Below are 20508 nucleotides of genomic sequence, written 5' to 3'. Positions count from 1 at the left end.
TATAACAAAATAAATTAATTTACAGTGTATGAGAAACATTAAGAGAAGCGATCAATATAGGTAACTATTAACTACCTTAAGTGATAATCAACTGTAAGAAATTTTAGAATCACAAATTAATGCAAAAACAAAGTAATATATTATGTACTTAAAAAAAAAACTGATAAACGCAAATAGCAATTACAAATTGTAATTAATAATTAATAACCTTTGAAATCAAATATATTATTCAATATTCATAAATACAATACAATTTCAATCATTTTGTTTGGATATTAATAAATTATAATTTAAAAAATAACACATTAATGCGTACTTATACAATAATATTAATGTAATTGGGTATTCAGTAACATAATATTAAAAGAGTCGCCTGGTGTGGCACGGTAGTTGGCCTCAGCCACTAATGTGTTCTGAGGTCAAGCATCGGCCGGTGTCGCTAGCTCTCGGATGGGTGACCACTGACCACCTAAGTTCTTAATGACGAATCCATAGCGCACACACATACATACACGAGTACCAACCGTACTAATCAAAACTTTCCAAATAAATCTTACACAAAAAAACCTACTGTTCCTATCCACAGCTAATGGCCTTAGTTGCCAGGTTTAAATAAGATCAATTAAAAAAAAAATATTAAAAGAATTTTTATGGAAGTTATCATAACGGTAACATCTCCGAAAATTATTTAATTCAATTCGTAATCTCTATTTTACAATTACAATTTTGTTTGAATCTGCGAGGTTTATCAAAAATGTAAGGTGTTACCATTTATTTTAATGAGGAGATTATACCTACTAGCGAAGTTTAACGAAATCTGAGACATTTTTGATTTGTAAGTCTTTGTGAAGTGAATAGTTGGTCATATACTACGAAGCATCGCCCAGTTAAGTGTGAAGAATAAACAATGTTTATTAAACATACTAAATAATTACATAGAATAATGTTGCCGGTTTCTAAGTGACGATACTTACTTATACAACAGCATGAAATTACGTGTAATATATTATAATATTTTTATTATTAACATTATGCTGTATTGACTATTTTTAGCCTTATAGCTAGAAATTTCCTATAAATTAATTAGTAGAAAATAAAAATGTGTATATAATATGTACATATATAATACAAGACGTATACTACTATACTGATAAACCTAGGTACACAAAATTTAATCATTACAACACGTCTACTTTATTGTACATAAAGCGTAGGTGAGAAGAAACTCTAAACGCGTTACGCTAGCGGTTATTTGAATGCAATTTCCTGTTCGCTCGCAGCCAATAAACAGTCGGCAAAACTCTAAAGCATATCAAAAATGCAAGAATGGGATTAGTCTTGATGCTTACGATTAAGTCTTTATAGTCATGCAATACCTATGGGGTTTACATCATAGCCTCGTGCCAAACTCCACTGACTCTATAAAGAACATACATTGGAAAATTTAATAGCTATTATAATATTACGTATTTTATTATTATTATTGAGTTTGGAAAATTATTTTAATTTTTTTTTTTTTACTACTGTTTGCGATTGATATTAATTTAATTATTTCATGATTGAAATAAAGATTATATTCGCCACATAAAAAATCGAATAACATGATATTCTAATATATTGTAGGGTACATGATAGATAAACATACAGTGGTTTTTTTGTCAAACAACACTCATAATTTCAAAATATATTAACGTTTTTGAAAAAATAAAATTTTTTTTAAATTTCTTTTAAACAAAACAATATTTTTTATTGTTATAATTTTTTATGTTTTTACTTTATTACAATATACATTTTTTATTTCATATTCTGAAACAGAATATTTTTAAAAGTATTTTGATACATAAAAACCAAAACCTGCACGAATTGCTAATAAATTGTAAACTTATAAGTATTCAAAATTTAGGTGAATGGTTTGGAGAGGAATGGGAATTCTCCGCAATATATGTTGATTCATTGGTATATAATGATATGTATTAACCTTAACTTTAAATACTTGTAACTCTAACTACTAGTCCTAATTTCGATTTGTTTGTATCAAAATACTCTGAAAAATATTTGGTCTCAGAATATAAAATTAAAAATGTATGTTGTCATTCAAAAAAGTAAAAACTTAAAAATTATAATTATACAAAATATAATTTTAAAAAAAAATGTCGTTTTATTTCGACTGGAAATTTTGTTCAATAATCACTCAGTATAATATATAGGGATGTCTCTTACGCCTATTGTTCATATCTAATATTTATTAAAAGAGTCAAAAATACATTCAAAAACTTCCAATTCCTATTATTTGTTAATGATTTAAAATTATTCATGAAAATTTGTTCTGTAAATGATGGCCACCTATTGTAAAATAATTTATATGACCTTTAGAGTTTAATATCACTAGATAAATGTTACACAATGCATTTTTATACGTAGAAGCCGCGTGTTCTTTTGAAATTCACTTACTCTCTATATGATCTAGCTCTTGCTAGTCTAAGTTATCATGTTAATGATATCAGGTTCTCTTCTACCAAAACTTGAACTTTCACACTCATATTGAAGCATTTTACTGTAAAGGCCTTGAAAACTCAAGAATTTTTAAAAAGGATCTGTAATTAATTTAAATTAGTATAACTCTTTTAAAATGTTTGTACTGTATAACTTGTTAGGTTGATTCTAAAGTTTAGTATTATTATCTGGAGTGTGTTACGATTGCGTTTGGACCTTTTTCACAATTATGATTGACGATTGTGTACGTTCTGTTTACCTAAACGTATTAATTAATATTGTAAACAGTGTAATAGAACTTAGAAGTGAATACATTTAAATATTTTAACACACTTATTATTCTCGTATTAATAACGTTTATCTTTATGACAATATCATATTTATTATACAACACTATCCTACTTGTACTCGTGAACCAAGTGTCTCAATGTAATTATGCATAAGAAAATAATTGAAATAATAGATCGCTCAATTTATTATTAACAGTAAAAAAACATTTCTAAACTACCATCTCTAACCGTATATGATATATAATAGAAATAAAAGATGTATAGGTCTTTATGACTTTACCTATGGCAATATCAAATATCCTTTATAATGGTTCATTACCAGCACAGTGAACTACAAATATTATTCAGTTATATATTAATCAATTAATAATAGGTAATATATTAATTCAGTTAGTGGCATACTAATGTACTAACGTTGGGTGGTAGAGAAAACCACCAGTGTCCACTACCACTCCGAAATTCTATAATAGTGATTTTTGGCAAACATATGTTCTGAAATGTCATTTTTTGGTCAGTTCAAGTCGCTAAATATTTAGCTTTAATACCTTTATCTACCACCCATAAAAAAAATGTAAGTCTTATGCAGTAATCTATTGGTTTTACTGATTACTGGTTAATATTATAAATAAGTAGGTGGTAATAACTAATAACTAATAAGTATGATAGCAAGACTGTACCTACTTAAAACCAATATGATATTATTGTTAGACGATTATATACTTATTTACACATTCTACAGTATTCGCATAACCTTCTTAAAAAACAAAAATTCTATTTTTTTTTTGCAAAAGTACGATAATCATTTTTGTTTATATCTCTATTGGCTATAATGCTATACTATAACTCATATTATATTATAAAAGATATACCTACGTAACAAACGCCTACATTTAATTTACCTATACTGCGAATGCCGTTTACCAATTGTTCAAACAAATAGAAAAGAAAAAAACAATTATAATTTATAAATAGGTACTATACATAATTGTATATATTATTATATATATATATATATATATATAAAATAATATAATATACGCTCAAGTATATTATTTATGTACCTAATAATTTCAATTCAAGGGCATCGTTTGTTCTAAATTCAACTGCGATTGTTTTTGCAGGCGATTAAAAAGCATAATATACACATAAATATTATACATAGGTACCTATAGATACTTATCAAAACGGTAGGTACCTATTTTTTCAACGTCTGCTGTCCACAAATTGTACTCACATAAGTATTTATACTATTATAAGTGTAGGTACTTACTTAGATAGGATGAACATTTAGTGTTGTTCGTGCAGTTGTGTGAAAATACTGAAAATTATTAGTGCCCTTGAGGCCATGAATGTTTGATACTTCGAAAAATGTGCAGTGGCCAGTGACGCACAGTGTCGAAGATGGGTCCGAGCGGGCCATGACCCCTCTTGAAAACTTACGGCCTGCTTGTTGGCACGCGCTGGAATTTTAATTCAACTCAAAAGTTTTAATTTGAGTTTTCAAATATTATTACAAAAATAGTTTAAAAAAATATAATGCAGTGTCGGAGTCTAGTTTTTCAATACCATATACACACATTGTCACACAGGTTGAAGACACACGACTGTAGGATATTTAAGTTTTGTATTGTGTGCCGTTTACTTAAATGGTTTAGATCGGAATATTATCATAGTATAAATTTAATTTAAAATCATTCTAAAAAATATGATTATTTATTATATAGCCATGCATATAGCTATAACATGTAGCGATTATTATAACAGAAAATCTACGTTTAACTTAATTTTTAGCTTCAATATTAAAGTAAAACAACCTATTATAAAACTTAATGGTAAGAACTTAATTTGTATTTATATTTAGGTTATTTATGATAATTTTATTTTAAAGCGAATTATGGACATTTTTAAACTGCACTATACAATATGACAACGTCAAATTCGATAAAAAATTAAATTATCGCAAAAATTCTAACAAACACAAAATATAACATTTTTACAATTTAGTTTCATAAAGTTATACATGAACTGCTGTACGACGAAGACAATAAACGCTGATAAATATTTTTTTATTACAAAGGTACTGTGTTAACTATTAATTTATTAAGGATCCAAGGTTGGGGACAGTTCAAACCATGGACGCCATTATCATTTCCCTATCTGCCCATTTGTATCTTTACCGTGTATCTGTTCTTGCTTTAATGTAATTTGTTGGTCACCTTTTTATCCGCTTCGGAAAAAGGACCTGGCGTTGATACTGTAGATATAAGTACCTAATATAAATCATAACTTATAATACATAACCATGTACAATATAATTATATATTTTGTTACAATAGAAAATCAAATAGTGTTATTAGTACGATAACGACCAGCGAATATTGTATTTGAATTATTATATATCTAATTGTACACCCAACTCAATAATCTAATGCTTAAATATTTTACTACAAGTACCTAATGTCAAGTAGGTAATATATGCAGCAGCAGCACTGAGTAAATTGGGATCTGAGTGTCATTTTTAATGAAGGAAGCAAAGATCCCAATTTATTTTATTTTTAACATTATAAACAAACTTTGAGGGCGATACATTTTTGATAATATCAAATGAAAATATAGTATCCAAGTGTTTTTTTTTAAATATACCTAGGTATATTATATTAAATTATATTTACATTCATAGTTTTATATACTACAATTAATTCTGTATATTGTTTAAATTTTAAAGATTTTTTTTACAAATCATATAATTTAAAGAAGCTATTTATAAAATGTATAAATGTTCAATGATATATTTAAGCATAAGAAGCATAGTGCATGACTGATCAGCAGTACTTTAAGTACCATGAGGAGGCTAGATTCTTAACAAAAAAAAAAAAAAATTAAAAATTAAATAAATACTCCAGAAATTTGAATATTATTAATTAATAACTACTAATATATACTGATTAAAAAAATATCTATCATAATAATATGCTTATTATCTTTATTATCTTACAAATAACAGTTTGTGAAAATCTCAGAGTAAAATTTTTAACATTAATCAATTCAAATACATATGTAATGTACTAAACATATTTATGATTTTTTTTTTTTTTAATAAGTGTTAAAAAATTATCCAAAATGTCACTAAATGTGTTAACTCGAAATATTACAAATTTGGTTAATATTGAGGTTTCTAGTAAATGACATTCCTAGTCTAATAGATAGTTACACCACTGATAGGTACCTTCCAAAATGTCAGGTACTCTGTGTCCCCATATAAGTACCATTCAAAATCACTGCTTGTTGTGCCACTGAAAATACATCAAAGGTATAAGTATATAACATAGCACTATATTAGAGATGGTAAACTTATGACATCGGTCACTCTGTACGCTCTTTTAATGATATGCTCAATTATAAAAACAAAGATCATCAAATTAGTTGACACAAAGTGAAAATAAAATCAAACCAAAATTTATTTAAAACATAAATACAGAATGGTTTATTATTGCGCTATACATATCTCTAAATGAAGAATAGCTAAATTGTAATGTAAGATTTATAAATATATTGTCATAGCGATATTTACCTTGATCATCCAAATGTTCATCCTCATTGTTACATTAAGTATGTATAGCAGTAAAAAATATAAAGAGGTGATGTAGGATAGAGTAGATTAATTCTTAACTGAAACTTCTTAGTATACCAGCATTTATTTTATATTTTTTTGTAAGAAGTCATAAAAATATAAAATGCATTTTTAGAAAAAAGTTTATAAATATATTAAAATTTAGTTTACATTCATATAAAAAATGTAGTTATTTTGATATAAAACATATTCAACACATTAAAATAAATGTACTATAAAATATAAGTGCAATTAAAATTATTAAAAAAAAAATATATGTTTATTTTTAAAACTAAAATCAATCAAATATAAAATATAAAATAGATATAACAATGTTTTATTGTGAAAAAATACAGTTTAATTATTGTTCAGCTTAAAAAATATAAAAATATACGTTTTTATTTTGTTTATTAATAAAAATGTTTTTCCATACCCTTAAAATACATTATTTTAAAGATATTTGTAAAATATTTAAATTACAAAACATTAAAGCAAAAGCTAATTTGAAATACTAGTATGAGCAAATTGTTTATAATTTTATAGTTTAAACTATATTATAAAGTAATTTTATGTAACTGAATGATAACAAGTTAAATCTATCATTTATATAAAAAATAAATAATTTAAAATTATTAAATGAAATAAGCAATGTTTAAATAAACTTCTTCTAGCAAAAATAATATGGAATGTATTTTTATACTTTACAATATGATTAATAATTATCTAATTTTACTTAAATATAAAGTAAGATTAAGTACACACCACTAATGCAATTAGAAATTCTTTGTAAATTTAGGATAAAACTTAAAAATAAAATGGTATCATAAATGCATACAAACAATGATTAAGAGGTAGATTAATATAAGGGAATAAAATATACATAGTTATATTATTCAATGTTAAAATAATAAAATGTATTTGTCAGTAAATTATTTTTTGTAAGATTCTTGTTCAATAAATTAATCCAAAGATAAAAAAAAAAAAAAATTAAAAAACTCATGACTTAAGTTAATTAAGTTCTCTAATAATATATAATCAATATAAAAAATCAATACTATCAAAAAGTAGTTTTAGTAATGTATATTGCAAAAAGCAAACTAATGATAATTTAATCACAGTAACTTTTATATTTTAAGATAGGCATTTAAATAATTTATTCATTAATAAAATATATTTTAAGTACATTTCTAAATAATACTTAGTTCAAGAGGGTACCATTATAGAATAATTTTAGATTATCTGATAATCAAAAACTACTTGATTGAGATTCTAACTGCACAATTGTTTTGAACCAGTTTAAAATTGAATTACTATTATACAAATTAAAATTTGTAACCATACGCTAAATATGTTTTAATGGAGTATATGACAAAAATATATTTTATATAAGAATTTTATTAATGAATAATATATATTAATTCTTTTTTTCAAATTTTACTAATCTGGTTAACATAGATGTAATGCAAGGAATTTGTTTCTGCTGATGCATTTGAACAGTACCAGGGACATTAGATTCATAGTCAATGGCTACTTGGCGATTCACAAATGTCAGTATGGTTAAAAGGTCTAGTTGATAACCATATCTGTCAAAAGCATCACAAAGGGCTTGCATAAACCAAGAGCCTTTTTGAGTATTGCGCCAAGAATAGAAACCTAAAAAAAAAAATACACAATTAAATAGTAAATTACATGATAAAATTTAAAAATAAATAATTATTCATTATATAGCAAAAAAATATTAATCAATCTTTGTATAAATAAAATACAAAACATCTTAAACAAAAATTAGATATATATTTATATAGAAGAATTAGTACTTATTTATATTATTTATAAACATTTTAAAGTAATACTTAAATAAAAAAAAAATACTAACACTATCTTTACTATAAATTTGTTGTATTTATTTTTATTATTTTGACAATTTAAATTATTTAATAAGTTCTAAAATAGAATATTATAATTTATAATAGATATAACTAAAGCCAATTTGTAAGTTCTGTATAATTATCACTACTAAGAATATGCAGTTTCAAAAAAGTACAAAATTTAGACAACTCATTTAATAGAATTATCAGTTTTTTTTTGAATAATTGAGAATATTTTTGAGGTTAGGAAATATTTAGTGTATTAAGTAAATTGTAAGGGTTATTTTCCAATATGCAACTTGCATCATTTAGTGTTTTAGCATAGATAAAACTAATAATTAAAGGTAATCTACAAAATTAATCATAAGTTAGCTATATTGAAGCGAGAGTTTACTATTAGTATACAAATAGTTTAGATAGTTTAATGTCGTTAGTTGTGTATAGAACTATATAGTAGATTATAATTTATAGATAACTTTTTAAAATACTTATAAAAAATTTTTATAGCACTTTTAGATAGAAGAATCCAATTAAACACTTAAAACATTATGGCCTGTTATATTTTGCAATACATACCACAAATATAGTAGTAAGGTAAAAGTAAAACTCTATCAAAGAAATGACCAAGAAAAAGTACGAGAAATTTTGAAATGTAAAAAAAGGTTACCAAACTAAGCTAATAATATGAATAGAAAATTCATTTTTTACTTAAATAGACACAAATGGTTGAAAAATAGTGAATTGAGTTTCAGTAAAATCATGGAAATTGTGTATTTATGGGTCATTGATAATCAACTTGTTCAAACAGTAAAATTTATTGGGAAATCTATAAATAATGTTTGTGACTAGATAAATTTCTGTAGACATTTTTCAATGTCTATTTTAACAAAATGCAACAATTTGTAGGTCCTGGTAAGATAGTTCAAATTGACAAAATATGTTAGTGGTGCATGGAAAAATAATTAAGAACACTTTAGACTTGTTGATTTAAAAGCGGTATTTATACCTAGACAAGAAGAAGACACCAATCGTAATAATAGTTGAAGAATAACTAATAAGTGGACTGCAGATAATTGGATTATGTTGTGTTTTGAAAAAAGATAAATTTGATGCAAGGTTTTTAATTATCAAAAAAAAAGACAAAGAAACATTACATCAATTAATTAAAAATTAAGAATAGAATAACAAGTCTATTTATCTAGCAATCTGGATTTATGGTTTGGTTTATTTTTAGGCATTACTAAATACTACGATTCATTTTGATTCCTGGTATGGATATATTTGCATACCTGAAGAAAGTAAAATAAATAAAATAGTAAATTATTTCAAAAATGTTGTGGACTCAGATTGAAAATGGTTAAAAAAATGTGTAACATGAATGAAGACATAAGAAAAGTACTTATCCAAATATTGGTGGCATGGCTTAAATTAAAGGGGTAATATTTTTGATTTGTTTCTAAGAGATATGAAATTATGTTTTGTGTATAATCCATAACAGCCTTTTTTTTTATTTCTAAAACTACTGTATATCACATTTATTGGTAGAACACATAACCTTTTAGTAAACCGCTAATTATGAGATAACCATTGTAAGAAAAAGTACATATATTTATATTATGTATATATATATATATTATATATACATATATTTTATTTTAAAACTAACTTTTTCCAAAGAATAAAAAAAATTTACAAGATTTTCTAACATTTAAGAGAATATAAAGAGGCTAATTGTATTTTTTTTTTTTTTAGAAAAATTAGCATCATATTTAATCTTTTTAAATCCAATAATTAACTTACAAATTCATACCTATATAACCTACTTACCAGGAATTGTAGAATAAGCTATAAGAAAATCAGCATAAATAGGTATTTTGAAAGTAGAAGAACCATCCACTTGCGTTCTTAACTGAACCCCACCATCCAATCGGTCTCCTTGACAAGCTTGTATAAAAAATAGCTTTGGTTTACTAGCTAATGAAACACATTTGTCACCAGTAAAACGTCCCCAAAGATTATCTTCTGGTTTATAAGCTCCATCTTTAGCGTAAATAATGCCTTGTTCACCATGTGATAGTACTGCCATTAAGAAGCAATCATAATTTGTATAGTCTTCTTTAGCCCCTGTTAAAATAAAGTAAGATGTTATAAAAATAAATATGAAAAGTAATATCTTGAATAAATAATAAATATATTATATTGTACAATATAAAAAATATTATATATATACGTACAATAATCAAGTTTTTTATCCAGTTCATCTAATGTTAAATCTACATATGGTGTAACATCAAATCCTAGATTTTTTAAGGATGCTTCTAAATTAATACAATCCAATCCAGTTCCAGCTCTTGATTTAAGATCTCTAATTTGAAAGTTTTCATGATTAAAGATTATAGCTTTTCCACGATACTTATGATGCATATTGTAATACCAAGCATCCTTATCTGTTGAACTAATACCCAAACCTTGACGAGGTGTACTTTTAAATCTATAATTAAACAATTCTAAATTAATACCTATATATTTACAAAGACAATATGTTTAATTTTAAAGCTATTATTAAGTGTATAAGATGATTAATGATAATTATTACTTGTACTAGTTCTCATATATATCACTTAGGTTATATACAAAAGAAAACATAATTGTTTATTTACTTTTTCTGAGTATAACACATTAACTGATAATTTAGGGGTTTAAATATTGTTTTACTATATTGAATAAACAAAATTTTAAATTTTTCAGATATTATCTATAATAATTATTTTTTTGAATAAAATGTAATAATAATACAATATTAATTTGTATGGTATGCATAGTTAATAAAATGGCTTACCCAAAGCAGCTGCCTACCAAATTTTTGAAACATTTCCGACTCCTAAATTATAAGCAAGAAAATAATAAAATATAATATGATACAATACAATTTACTAATATTAGTATTAAAAAATGAATGAGATATAAAGATAAAATAAATATTAGTTAAAAGCCCAGTCAACAAAATACATATACTAGGTACTGATATGTCAAATACAACATTCAAGTATCAAGGAAAAGTACTTACTTCCTTGTTTAAAATATTTTGTATTACCTAAGAGTTAAATATGAGAGATTCTAAATTTGGTATGATAAAAATAGCAGTTTCTGTAAGATCATTCCTAATGATTCTTGCCATATTTGGTATAATACTTGGTATATAAATATGTGTACTTGTGATATAATTTAATACCCGTAGATTAGTAGCAAGAAATTTACTGGAATTAAATTGCAAATGTTAATTAATATAATTGTTATCTTTACCAAATTAATTATTTTCAACTGGAACAAGAGTCCATTATTGCAAATACTTCATTTAACTTAAATATAAAAAAAATGAGGTTCAAAATCAAAGAAACCAAAACCACATACATTTTGGTAAATCATCTTAAAATATTTTAGTTGATACCTAGTAGATAGGTAATATAAAGATGAACTAGTGATCTGGTAAGACAATATAATTTCTTAAAATGAGTAAAAAATATATTTTGAGAAAAAAAAGCCTTAATTAAATAATTGGAAATAGTGACGACTCACAATGAACCAAAAGCGTCAGCAGTGTCACAGCCAGGTTGATGTAATCCGGTCAATCCATCAAATTGTGTTGTCTGTGTGCTACAGTTTGTAGTAACGGCATCGCAGTTGCCATTTTCATATCTGAAAAAATGGAATGGTTGATATGCAGAAAAAAAAATTTTAAAAATTATCTACTCACTGCAAGTGTTCAACGTTTCCGTTTTTTTCCATTGCGAAATCAAAATTTGATAAGTATATAGATACACAATAATGTAGGCAAAATTATAAATGTATATCATCAAATTGAACCGATAAAAAAAAAGACTCGTATTTGTGAAAAATTAATTCACTTGAGCAGTGATTTGGTAGTTAATTCGATACGGAAATAGCGAAAAATCGATGTTAAACTGTAGTTTATTAGTTGGTATAAACACTGTAGAATTTTAGTGTAGTGAATGCTGAGAGTAGTGACTAATAGCGAGTAATGAGCATGGGCACTGCCCATACAAGAAATACAGACTGATAGACTATTAAGACTTTTTGAATGATCGGCAATGATATTATTTGTGATTGCCGATTATCACAATGGTTAATATTTAATTATACCTCTTGGTTTTCACTTGAGACTCGTTAAATGTTAAACGTTAACTGTAAAAATGTTGGCTCGCGAAGTTGGCTTGCGAATCATTGAATGCAGTGAATGCGCAAATCTCCCACCGTTGTTATCGCTATTTAATGTTCAGTGATGTTAGATATTGATTACTAATATTCCCTTTCGTCTACCAAAATTTCCCGTTTTTGATAAAAATTTCCCCACAGCAAAAATGTTTTCTAAGATAGACTAAGATAGAAGTCAATGCAATATTCATAATGCATAGCATAGACCTAATAATAATACTTATAAGTTATTACTTATAGGTTATACTATTATAAGGTCTATGATGTATAATCATTAATCATAATTCATAACATAGTTAAAGACATGCTTTATATGAACGCATAATGTTATTATTATACACCGTTTTCGAAAGATTTAGTGTCTCTTGTAGTCATATTTGTATCAACATAAATATATAATAATCACAGACTTCTATATAATACTGGATAAGGTACGTGTAGGTATTTCGTATAATATAATAACTATAATTGAAAACTATAAAGCCAGAATTGCTGCAGTTGATTAAACGGCCGCCATGTTTTCGGTTGGCAAAACATTACCTATATTCATTATACATAATAATAATAATATTAGGAATAAGTCGGAATAACGTTTTAAATGGTAAATAAAATAATAATAATACAATAAAAATGCTTGAAAAATAATTTGTATTTTAAAAGGAAACAATTAAATATTTAATATCAAAAAATCATTTAATAAGTACCAAAATATATACAATAATATATATTATTTTAAATATAGATATTAACAATAAAATTAAAATTTTTGTTGATTCACAAGTTTTAATTTATAAATTATTAATTAAAAAAAAATGTGCACTACTTAAAGTGCATAAATTAATACATCAAATAGGTATATTGATATATATTTATTTTGTGCTATAAATTAAAATTTTTTTTTTTATTTATTATTAAGTGTTCTTGACATACATGGTCATCACTCATCAGACTTAGGTATTGATAAAATAACGTCGAAAAGTAGGCTTATTGCTGAGCTTGAAATATTTCACGCTTTTTGGATTGTTTAGTTGGCTGAAAAAATTGATTACCTATGAGATTTTAAATGAAGGTTTGAATTGATGGGAGTTTGAAGTTGATGTGAAGTGCTTTGTTTCTAATGAAAGCTCCCTAAGAAACATTTTAGAATTCTGATTTTTTGAAAAGGACCATAAAACGCACAAACTATTGAAAATATTTTTAAATCATCACCGTAAGCCTGCGCAGACTTTAATCGCTGATGCAGCCAATTTTTTTTTTTTACAATCTTCTAAATAAATGTTGAACAGCCAAAATTATTAATTGTATTATACACTGTAGGTAGGCCGTATTATTATAACTACAGTTCGTAATTTTCATTATATAGGTTATAACTTATAGGTGCGTATTAGTTGGAAACTAGCTACAATTATGAACACTATAAATTATCTAATAAATGAATTGGTTAAGACTTAAGATACATTTTATCTACTTATATTAAATAATAAATTGGATCAGTAGACTTGCTGTTGACTTTAACTAGGTAAGCAGTTAGAGTCGTTAGAGAGTAGATATAACTTATATTACTATAACTTTAACTTATTGCTGTTTTTGAAACATGCATATGTGGTGATAATTTATCATTAAAAAGTTTGAAAATTATGAATTTTTTATAGGTGTAACTATTGATTTTATGATAGTCTATAATAATAAAATTAATGATAAAATTATTAAAAATTTGTCCTAGATTTAATATGATAATTTTTTCTTCTGCAGATATCCGCCTCGGTAGCGCAGTAGGCAGCGCGTAAGTCTCATAATCTTAAGGTCGTGAGTTCGATCCTCACCTGGGGCATAATTTTTTTTCTTTTCAAATAATTTTAATTTCTTACCAAATCATTATAATTTATAACTTAAAATAAAAAAATATAATTAATTATAATATTTTAGTTTTGTGAAATTTAGAGTTAGTGCAATAATAATAAAAATTGTAGCATATTTTAATGCTATTTATTGATTTCATTTGTAATTTTATAATATATGATTTAAAAAGTAATAACCAGGGCTAGGATTTGTATGCAATAAAAAATTGTAAAATAATATGCATTTTATTTACCAAAATATGCATTTAAATGTTTATAAGATTTTTTTTATGAAGAAACTTGATCTGAACCATTAGTTTAAACAATTACAATAAACATATAAATATATAATAAATTATTATATTAAAAATAGTTTATAATAAATGGTGATGCGTGGACAGCTGAACGGTCTGTACTGTCTGTACTACATAGGATTGTGTGTAATACACTAATAGGTACCTGACAAATTATATTTTATTTCGAATTTCATATTGACGTTCATACTTTTATTAATTATTGTGTTTATCTTTCTCCGTCAATCTATTCAATCTTTTATCGCATACCTATTGTATTTACCATAGGATTATATTTATAAAAATAAAATCTATGTTTGACATAGGTAAATAAAAACCAAGTTTTATACTTTAATCAGCAAGGCTAGAATTAAATACCAAATATACTATAAAACATGCATTTTCGAATTATTTAATCGAAATTTGCAATAATATTCATTTTATTCAGTATATACAATAATATGCATTTTATCCAAAATATGCAAAACCATGCAAAATAAAAACACCACTATCTATCTCATCATGAGTCGTGGACATTACTGACAAAATCAATAAATAGAAGTCACAAAAAAAACATAATGTTGCATATACTAAATTCTAGCCTTGGTAATAACCTTAGAAACTTGAAAAATTCCATTATACAAAATATAATTTATCATTTTTTATACTTTAAAAGTTTGAAAATATAATATAGAATCTTACAAAAAATATTTTTTTTGCAATTTAAGAATTGTTAAAATCCTAAAATTTGCAAATTAATTTTTAATTAAAAATTCCTAAAAATATTTGTCATTAAGTGATTTTTTTATTTTGTTGTAATTCAGGAATGAATCTTATGAATCACTGTAAATACTTGAAACTTTCAAAAACTGTTTAATTTAGCATTTTCTATATACCTATTTCATTATATTTTGAATATTTTAAAGATATTTTTAGCCATAAACTTTTTTTATACAAATGTTGATGAATTTTTTTGCTTGGTCAGAAAATTTGAAAAACTTAAAAAATTAATACAAGGTTTCTCACAAGTTATTAATGATGTTATTACAAATAATCTAAAGAATGTAAGAATCTAATTTTTATGAAATGCAATTACTTCAAAATTGAATGAAATTAAATTTAATATATAAACAAAGAATAATGATTTTAGTTCTTTTGTTGTAATTTAAAAATATTATTTATGCGTATTTGAAACTTGAAAGTTAAGACTTATAACAGGTATATTTAATATTATGTTTTATACACACAACAAAATTTTCAAAATATTTATATTAATTGTGTATTTGTGTATATTATTGCTTATTATCTATGTAAGTAATAAATTATACCAAAAACCTATTTTATTTTTCCAGACTTTCCGGTTACTTTAAAAAATACTGGGAATTTTTTTTGGGTAATTGTAAAAATTAAATTAAAATAATTATCTTTAAATTAAATAGCTCAAAAAAATTTTGAAAAGTATATAATATCATGTAGAAAATTATAGTATCTACCTATTAACATTCTTCAAAAATATGAGATTCCTGGGGTTATTCGTTTTTATTACAAAATATTGAAATCATTAATCAATACAGCCAAAAACCAACTTACCGTAAAAATTCCAATTTTCTCTTATTTTTTCTAAATTATCAAAATAGAATTCACATTTTTCGATTTTGATTTCTCCAAAGAACAAATTAGATTCAATTTTCTATTCGAAACTCCTCAAAGTTGAAAATAAAAACAGTTTTCAACTACTAATCATATGTATTATGTACTTATACAAAATAAGCACATATTATTGTAAAATCAATACATTTTCCACTCATGACTCAGCTATACGTATGCAAATATTTTGATTTTTACATAAAATTCTTTTCTTACTAATAGTATATTACAAAAATTAATAGGTTAGAAAAATAAATAGTTCACGCATAATGTCAAGCCTCGGTAGCGCAGTAGGCAGCGCGTAAGTCTCATAATCTTAAGGTCGTGAGTTCGATCCTCACCTGGGGCATAATTTTTTTTATTCATATTGTACTTTTTTTATATAATTATTAGTTTACACTTTATTACTTCTCCCAAAGGATTTTGGAATAGATGTACAATGTCTTTTACATTTATTTTCTTGTGGAATTCAAAAATACTAAATGAACATATATTATAGCACATGATTTTTTTTTTTTTAAGTATTTTAATCAAATATAACCATTTTATTGTTATTGCAATTTTAATGTTGTTTCTTGTATATTTAATATACTATAAATTATAATATAAAATACATTTTAATATTATACTATCTATAATGCTTCTGTATATTTTTATTCTTTGAAAATTATAAATTATATCGTGAGTATTTTCATAGAGTTTAATTTACTAATAAATAATAATATTATATTATTTAATATGTGTGCAAGTAGTGAGTACACATCGTAGTATATTACTATGGGGATGTCGATATCGTACTTATTATACACAGGAAATGGATCTACTTACTCAAAAAACTTTTTAAATATTATTTAAAATTAAAAAATATCATAATTAGACTATACGAATATGTATTTCTATAGGTATACTTATAATATGTTACAAAATATTTAAGTATTTATTTTTAACTATTTTTTACAAATAATAAAAAATAAAAATGTTACATATATGTAGTCGATTCGAAGTATACATTTGAACATTTACAATTTATTATTTTCGGAATAATAAATAATATTGACCAATCGTAATTAATTTATCGATATCAATTGCGTGAATCACTAAGTCACTGAAGGGGAGTGATTACTTGACATTTTAGTCTGATTTTCATTCAAAATGTACTTCAACACGATCACGTGGCAATTATTAGCTAAAAAAATATTATTATGATTTATAAAATTACAAAATTTATGCCGGTATCATGATGATTTAGGGATGAAAACATGTATCGCCTCTCCACAAAAACTAAAAACTGTCTATCATAACTGCCGCACTCTTATAATGATTATTTATAATTAAAAATGTCTGTAATATTAATTTATGTAATATTTATGTATGGTACAGACTATAGACGTATAGTATGTCTTATATTATTACCTTCAAGCTTTATGCGACATACGGACAATAATTATTCACAGTTGACGGTCTGGCATAGTATGCACAAAATACACGACGTGCGAATATAATACTCGGCGCTTACGTGGACGGGGAGTCGGATAAATGGCACGGAAGATTTCATATTAGTATGCTGCGGCCCTGGTACGTTTGTGCCAAGTATTTAGATCATACTCGTTCCTGACCACAGACAACATTCAAATTGAAAAACGTGCGCGTGGGCGTGGTCTATGCACGCGAAAACACAATAACTCGTACGTTTTTATGTCCGAAATAATAATTCTGCAGATTGATATACGAACGCGTAGTGAAGCAATAGTTGACACTTGATAGTATACTACTGTTGTCTGTCACATAATATTTTGTATATTATACAGGAACACATTATTTAAGTGTTATATTATATTTACGATGAGCATGTATATCACTTTATGAGTGGCAAAAATCGAAAATAATAACACTGCGGAGCGCAAGAACAATACACAAACATATTATAATATATAGGTACCAATCATAATGTACACGCGAGTCATGAGTTAATCGTTTTTCGTGTTAATGTTCTAATACATTTTTCATGATTCAAAAACTACTCTATTATATTCCAAACTTCTCAAGTTCAAATTTTAAAAACCTTTAACCTTACAGAAGTTATTAAATTTAAAAGCTAGTACCTATATTTATTTAAACAGTATATTGAAATTTGTAATTGTATACTATAAGTTATTTTATTAATAATTATTGTGCTTTATCACATATCAGTTGTATCGTCTTTTTTTGTAAATATCATTTAGATATTTTTCAGAGTTTATGAGTATACACGGTAATTAATTTAAGTATTTAACTGTTTGAAAAGTCATTATTTTGAAAATTTATTTAATTTGAAAAGTGAACAATATTAAGGGTAGCATAAATTGTTAAAGTGGTATTTTTTGCACCCTTCTTAAATTTATTATTTCAACTTCTAAAGCTATTTAGGTGGAAATCCATAGAAATTTCTTGGGTGGGGGGAGGGGTTAAATTATTGTTAGTATACCGTGTGATGTGTGTTAAAGAAATAATACGGAAACATGGTAAACTTAATAATCCAGTACCATATACATATTTTTCAATTTTGTTTTCTAGAAATTAAACTTAACTATTAGATTGCAGATTTTTACGACTAACAGTTTTTCCAGTGCACACGTTTGCGTCTCGACAATATTTATCGAGTATACGAGTTGCGTCCCAACGTAAAAACAATTTTCCTATAGACTTAAGACTGTCAAAAGCACCATTATAACTATCGGTAAGTTAAAAATATGATTTTTTTTTTTGTCGTTTTTTGTAATTGGAAGTAAATTTAAGTAAATGTAAATTAAATTAGTATTAAAAATTTAATTAATATTTAAAAAATTATAAGACGTAAAAACATAATTTTCCTTCCCGTATATAAACATTACAAACTAAAAGTATAATCTGCTTAAAAGTTACTTTACCATTTGAAAAAGAACTAGGAAAAAAATATAAAATAGTCGTATGGATAAAGTAGGTTGAAACTCGTGTAATCATTTAGATAAAGCCAGACGCAATTCGTGTACCTTTTTATTGATTTTTATACATCGGGACGCAATTCATGTGCAGCCAATTTTTCTATTTCATGTATTTTGCGATTGCGCAACATAACTTAATTTTGTTTTAATGGAAATCCCAATTTTAAGAATCATTTTCAGATTTATCGATTTTTAAAAATTTTTTCTTTCAATTAATTTTGATCTATAAACTTGTATTTTAAACAATCTAAACCCAAAATTAGATGAACGGAACTATAATTTAAAAAAAAGTGAATTAAACTTTTGAAAATAAATAACGCATTTAGGTATGTAACTTTTGAATGGAAATCATTTTAGTACTTAGTAGCAATTAATCACAAATATTTATGTCTATTTGATGTTTTAATTTATAAAATAGAGTGATATTTAAACAATTTATCAAATATATATATATATTTTTTTTAATTATAATTTCTGTTAATTAAATTGTTGGAATTTTTATTTTTCAAAAAACAAAACAACAACTAAACGTAATTTTTGTTTAAAAAAAAAAAAAATTAAAATTATAACATTTCGTAGTATAATTTACAGTTGATTTTCATTTTATACAATTATCATTGATTTTAAATTTAACACATTAGATTGTAGTGATTTTTTCAATGAATCGGCACCTGATACAGCTGAGTGTTTAAATATTTTCCTCTTTTTATATTCGTTTTTTAAATGTATTTAAATTACCTTTATAATTAAATTATTTGATTATAAATTTCTTTAAAAAAGATTAAATTGTGTATTTATGTGTGTATGATTATTGATTGTGGTATATTTGGAGTCTGAGGAGACCTTGGCCTCTTATAGCTCCCCCCAGAATGTGTAATTTTTAGTAATTTATATTTGCATCTGCTTTATGATTAAAACGAATGGGATATTTTGTAAGACCATAAGCGGTTTTTTTGCTTGGTTATGAAAAAAAATTATAAACATAATTGATATTATTACATATTACTAATATGATATTAATAATTAAATATCACGCATGTCGTATGCATGTAAATTGCGGATACAATAAAAAAAAAGATACATTTTAACGTTTCTAATGTTTTTTATGGAAAAAAACATTGCATTTAATCACCCAATCAGCATGTTCAAATATATTATATAATTCCTAGTACCTATATTTATTTTATTTTATTTTTAAAACAAGTTCTATATTCCAACCAAATATTCAAGCAGCTAGATGTACGCAACTGCTATGTCAACTATGTCGTACAGTCAT

General features: G+C 24.9%; 1 protein-coding gene and 2 non-coding genes across 4 annotated transcripts; 2 read left to right on the top strand and 1 right to left on the bottom strand.

Moving 5' to 3' along the window:
* Positions 1-7756: 7756 nt before the first annotated feature.
* Positions 7757-12524, bottom strand: LOC112597794 (caspase-1-like). 2 transcript variants are annotated; one of them, XM_025344008.1, is made up of 6 exons: positions 12016-12524; positions 11838-11957; positions 11101-11142; positions 10496-10752; positions 10089-10385; positions 7757-8046 (listed from the first exon to the last, which is right to left on the bottom strand). In XM_025344008.1, exons 1-6 carry the CDS (start codon positions 12045-12047, stop codon positions 7808-7810), a joined length of 987 nt encoding a protein of 328 aa, XP_025199793.1. In that variant the 5' UTR covers positions 12048-12524; the 3' UTR covers positions 7757-7807. The 2 variants fall into 2 exon arrangements, with proteins under 2 accessions (XP_025199793.1, XP_025199794.1); XM_025344009.1 differs by lacking the exon at positions 11101-11142 and having other exon boundaries at positions 12016-12522.
* Positions 12525-14252: 1728 nt separating this feature from the next.
* Positions 14253-14325, top strand: Trnam-cau. Its single transcript has one exon. It is a non-coding gene; the product is annotated as a tRNA-Met (tRNA).
* A 2223-nt stretch (positions 14326-16548) lies between these two features.
* Positions 16549-16621, top strand: Trnam-cau. The gene has a single exon. It is a non-coding gene; the product is annotated as a tRNA-Met (tRNA).
* Positions 16622-20508: the final 3887 nt, after the last annotated feature.

The sequence above is a fragment of the Melanaphis sacchari genome, unplaced genomic scaffold (assembly GCF_002803265.2).
Source record: "Melanaphis sacchari strain LSU unplaced genomic scaffold, SCAv2.0 Contig43_pilon_pilon, whole genome shotgun sequence".
NCBI classification, from domain to species: domain Eukaryota; kingdom Metazoa; phylum Arthropoda; class Insecta; order Hemiptera; family Aphididae; genus Melanaphis; species Melanaphis sacchari.
Note: the sequence above shows the minus strand (reverse complement) of the source record. Positions and strands in the feature narration are given on the sequence as shown.

What these genes read in the sequence shown, in the direction of transcription:
- LOC112597794 (XM_025344008.1), bottom strand. Translation starts at nt 12,047, where the DNA reads ATGGAAAAAAACGGAAACGTTGAACACTTGCA. An exon ending in GCTGACGCTTTTGGTTCATT is followed by an intron (nt 11,143 to 11,837) that starts GTGAGTCGTCAC and finishes CTTATAATTTAG; the next exon opens with GAGTCGGAAATGTTTCAAAA. An exon ending in GGATAAAAAACTTGATTATT is followed by an intron (nt 10,386 to 10,495) that starts GTACGTATATAT and finishes TTATTTTAACAG; the next exon opens with GGGCTAAAGAAGACTATACA.